At 47.6% G+C, this 4,832-nt stretch overlaps 1 protein-coding gene across 1 annotated transcript; it reads right to left on the bottom strand.

The window, feature by feature from the left end:
- Positions 1-4,624, bottom strand: LOC310808679 (keratin, type II cytoskeletal 8-like). The gene is made up of 7 exons (XM_083675716.1): positions 3,922-4,624; positions 2,943-3,151; positions 2,629-2,785; positions 2,274-2,438; positions 1,898-2,023; positions 1,389-1,609; positions 1-1,144 (listed from the first exon to the last, which is right to left on the bottom strand). Exons 1-7 carry the CDS (start codon positions 4,519-4,521, stop codon positions 787-789), a joined length of 1,836 nt encoding a protein of 611 aa, XP_083531842.1. The 5' UTR covers positions 4,522-4,624; the 3' UTR covers positions 1-786.
- Between the last annotated feature and the right edge of the window lie 208 nt (positions 4,625-4,832).

The raw sequence follows: 4,832 nt of genomic DNA, 5'->3' as shown, positions 1-4,832 counted from the left end.
TTTATTCAAGATATTTAGTTGGTACATTGGTCAATAACATTTCATAAATCTGGTTGTACCAGTCAGCCTTAATTTGGTCAGAATGAAAAGAAAACAACAGAATAAAAACAAACCTTGCAAACCTCAGTGGAGAACCCATAGTCCCTAAAACAGGGAGCGTAATAACTTTTTTTGATGACCTTACAGTACACAGCAAGATGGTGGCACTGGGCTACAAAGGTCAGAGAGAACTAACTGACACCTTATAGTGTCCTGTCATGGGTTGTGTCAACCTAGGTGAACAACATGGACTGTAGTCCTACTATGCTTATCTTTAGACTGCCGCCATCTTGTGTGTAGTGGAAAATTAATGTTGCTCTCTATGGATGCTCTGTCATGGCACTACAGCCACTGTTGTGTCTCCATGATGACGTTCATCCAGCAACTAAAAGACAGCCCGGCTGACTGGCCAGAAGAGTGAGCAGACACGCTTCTTCTTCTTCTTCTGCTGCCAATGTTATTTTTTGGCATCTCAATAACAGCACTTGGTAGCTGTCAACTGCAGTCGGAGTGCATTATCTGATCCTCATCTAGTCTAGTATATGTGATAAGCCTGTGTAGCTATGGGGCATGTACATCTCTAAGGATGGGTCTTAATATCTGACAGACCATCCTGGTTTAGTGTAGATCAGTGGATGCTCTGTGTCTGCAGGTGACAGGATAATGAGAGGGTGAACGCTTGTTGTAGAGGAGAGGGAGATGGAGAGAGGGAGGAAAAGTGGAAGGAGGGAGGGATTGCCACTGTGTCTAGAAGCGACGACCGGAGGACACGGAGCTGGAGGAGGTGCGGGAAATGCTGTAGCCACCACCTCCGCTGCTCATGCCATAGCCGCCGCCTCCTCCTCCTCCTCCTCCTCCCATGGAGATGGACATCCCACTGCCACCGCTGCTGCCATAGCCGAAACCACCACTACCACCTCCTCCAAGGGCCAGGCCACCGCCACAGCCAGCGCCGAATCCACCACCGAATCCACCGCCACCGCCACCGCCACCGCCGAATCCACCACCGCCGAATCCACCACCGCCGCCGCTGCCGCCGCCACCGCCGCCGCCGCCGCCAGAGCTTGTGATGTGGACGGTTGCAGATGCACCACCAGCGGAGATTCTGGGGAGAGACACATAGGTTGGTTATCAATTATATACATTATAATGAACAATAATTTTGAATGTCTACCATTGTGAAGCAATTTATTAGCTATTCACAACATACCCTTGTGAAAGAGTTGACTGCATTTAGACATTTGGCAACAGAATGTCTATTGCTTTTAGTCTGCCTGTTCAGGACCTATAGATTTCCTTTGCAATGCCTGTCTCCATTATTCTTCTCTGGATTTCCACCCTGTGCTTACCTGGTCTCTTCTCCTTCCAGCAGTTTCCTGTAGGTGGCGATCTCAATGTCCAGGGCCAACTTGACGTTCATCAGCTCCTGGTACTCTCTGACCTGGCGTGCCATATCCTGCTTGGCCCTCTGGAGGGCGTCCTCCAGATCCTTGATACGCAGCCTGGCATCCTTCACGGCCAACTCACCGCGCTCCTCAGCCTCAGCGATCTGGGCTTCCAGGGTAACACGCTAACAGGTGGAAGAAGAAAGCTGAAAGTTGAAAACTAACCTTATGATGTGTTTTTACCTGTTGATATGTTTGATGACCTAATTATATGATTTTTGGGGCACTCTTAACATTCTAGATGGTTGAAACTATGTCATAAAAACCAATAAATTCTTTATTTTTCATCTATGTCTCTCCTGAAAATTAAATTTTATCTCAATGAGACTAATGTGGATAAATAAACGTTAAATAAATTAAATACTACTATCTATGAATTTTATGTTTGGAGTTATCCATCATAAATACAGTACCTGTCCCTTGACAGACTCAATCTCATTCTGGAGACGGCTGATCATGCGGGTGAGCTCGGAGATCTCGGCCTTGGTGGTGCGGAGGTCCTCACTCTGTGATCCTGCTGAAGTCTGCATCTCCTCGAACTGTTGGAAGACAGATAGAAGTGCAGTCCATTAGAGTGGAACAGCATATTCATATGGATGGAATATTCATATGATGGAATGGTATAAAATGGAATTGAATAGAAAATAATAGAATATAATAGAATGACATTGTCCATATAATAGAATTTATTGTCCATCTGAAGATGAAATATTGTCTTTGGCTTCACCATCTCTATATTATCATTAAAAGTAAAACATTTAATGATGTTGAAGATTCTTCTTCTCTTACCTTCTGCTTGTACCAAGTCTCGGCCTCGGCTCTGCTGCGGTTGGCGATGTCCTCGTACTGGGCACGCACTTCAGCCACAATGGAGTCCATGTCCAGGGTACGGCTGTTGTCCATCTCCACCACCGCTGAGGTGTCCTTGATCTGGCTCTGCAGCTCATGCAGCTCCTGTAGGGGGAGAAGGAGAGCGAGGGAGGGAGACGTGGGCATATCAACACCACTGATTCCTAATTAAAGAGCTTATGATTTGTGATATTAGGACTGTGAGATTTTATCTCAATGAAACTAACCTGGGTAAATAAAGGTTACATCAAATACAAATATAATTCATGACTATAAGACAGGATGTGGGCCTTACCGCCTCATAGACGGCTCTGAGGAAGTTGATCTCGTCCTGCAGGGCGTCGACCCTGGCCTCCAGCTCCACCTTGTTCATGTAGGCACAATCAACATCCTTCTTGAGGAGGACAAACTCATTTTCCACTCCAGCACGCTTGTTGATTTCATCTTCATATCTGAAAAGACAGCCGATATGAGATTGTTACATTGACCAACATTTATATGAAAACAGTGAATGCATTCTTAAACCAATCCAATGCTAGGTGTTCCAATGCTGATTTAGTGCCATTCTAGAGACTTCTTCTTTGGTGGTGTTCCTATATTCACACTCACTTGATCTTGAAGTCCTCCACCAGACCCTGCATGTTCTTCAGCTCTCCCTCCAGCTTGAGCTTCTCGTTGCCCAGGCCGTCCAGCTGCCTGCGTAGGTTGGCGATGTAGGCCTCGAACATGCCGTCGATGTTGGAGCGTGTGGTGGTCTGGTCCTGCAGAAGGGTCCACTTGGTCTCCAGCATCTTGTTCTGCTGCTCCAGGAAGCGCACCTGAAGTGATATCAGAGGAGTTAGTTAGTGTAAAGTGGCAAGATGTTTATGCAATCAAAATGGTTTTTCTTATGTTTAGGAATCAATATCCTGATTTATAAATGTGATTTATCATGTGACTTAAGTTCCTGTGGTAACATTTCATCATGAAATCTATATAATTTGATTGTATTTAGTGGCTCAAGATTCAGCATGCATATTCTACCTGAGGTCATAAAGACTATGCCAATACTGCCAGTGGGGACCACACCTTGGTTACAAAGGCATAGACCTGCACACACACTCATGTAGGTATGCACACACACATACACATACACACACACTCGCAAGCACGCACTTGAACGTCCTAGAAATCAACTGTCGTTGCAAAGTAAATGTGAAAATTATTTGTTCCATTGCAGCCTACTATGTTTATGCTCCTGACCTGGGTTGAAATACTTTGTTCTTTCAGATACTTTATGTCGCTTGGTTTAGTTTGCCTGGCACAACGGACCCAAATGGAACCGTCTCAAAAGTCTAAAACCTGCTGATCCAGCGCACTATCCAAGCTAAATCAAGGACACCTGACACATTTGAAACAGACCAAATACTATTTTTGCAACTTACGTCATACTGCTACCTCCTTATGCGTGCAATATGCTGTTCAAATAATTTGCACATGCCTATAGTTATTACATACCTATTACATATTACACCACAGAATTTCACAGTTATAACACATTTGAACCTATAACCAGACAATGGCTTTGGGAAAACAGAGCAGCACTGACCTTGTCGATGAAGGAGGCGAAGCGGTTGTTGAGGGTCTTGATCTGTTCCTTCTCATGCGTGCGGACGGTCTGGATGTTGGGGTCGATCTCCAAGTTGAGGGGGGCCAGGAGGCCCTCATTGACTGTGACTGCTGTGATGGGGGCGAAACTAATACAGCCACCGCCACCGCCACTGCCGTAGCCGCCACCAACAAAGCCACCACCGCCACCGCCACCAATGAAGCCGCCACCGCCACCGCCACCAATGAAGCCGCCACCACCACCGCCACCGCCACCACCACCACCACCACCGCCACGGCCGCCACCTAAGCCAAAACCGATTGATACGGGACCGAAACCTCCATGGACACTGAAACCACCGCCAAGACCACCACCGTATCCTCCGGCTCCACTGCTGAAGCCACCGCCTCCACTGCTGAAGCCACCGCCTCCTCCGCCCACAGAGCGTCTAACGGACACACTGCTGACACGGCTGGAACCCATGGGAGCAGCCGAAGCAGAGAAGCTGGAGAAGCCAGTACTCCTCCGGACGCTTCCACCACCGAAGCTTGCTGAACTGCCGCTTATGCTGCCTCCACCGAAGCTAGACCTGTACGTCATGGCTGTTCTTCTCTTCCTCTGACGAATCGGAAGATGAGAAAAAAGGAGGAGAGGAGAAGAATAGAGAGAGAGACAGAGAGGCGCAAGACAGTTGAGTCCCTCTGAGTGCCTTCTGTCTGCGGACCACAGGTTTATATATGCCTCTGACTGGGTGGGGCTCCTGCTAGGATCCACCTCCATCATCAGCTGGACCCTAGCTCAGCTCTCTCTCACCTCCTCCCCTCCTTCTCTTCCTCCCTCTCTCTCTCTCTCTCTCTCTCTCTCTCTCTCTCTCTCACACACCTGCAGACCTGGAGGGGTGTTGGAGAGAC

This window comes from Argentina silus (assembly GCF_951799395.1).
Source record: "Argentina silus genome assembly, chromosome: 8".
NCBI lineage: Eukaryota > Metazoa > Chordata > Actinopteri > Argentiniformes > Argentinidae > Argentina > Argentina silus.
This window is presented reverse-complemented; position numbering and strand designations above follow the sequence as displayed.

Excerpts from the sequence above, each read along its gene's own strand:
- LOC310808679 (XM_083675716.1), bottom strand. The coding sequence starts at position 4,521 with ATGACGTACAGGTCTAGCTTCGGTGGAGGCAGCATAAGCGGCAGTTCA. Across the intron at positions 2,786-2,942 it reads GTGGAGGACTTCAAGATCAA|ATATGAAGATGAAATCAACA; the intron begins GTGAGTGTGAAT and ends CTGTCTTTTCAG. Across the intron at positions 1,610-1,897 it reads TTGAGTCTGTCAAGGGACAG|CGTGTTACCCTGGAAGCCCA; the intron begins GTACTGTATTTA and ends TCCACCTGTTAG.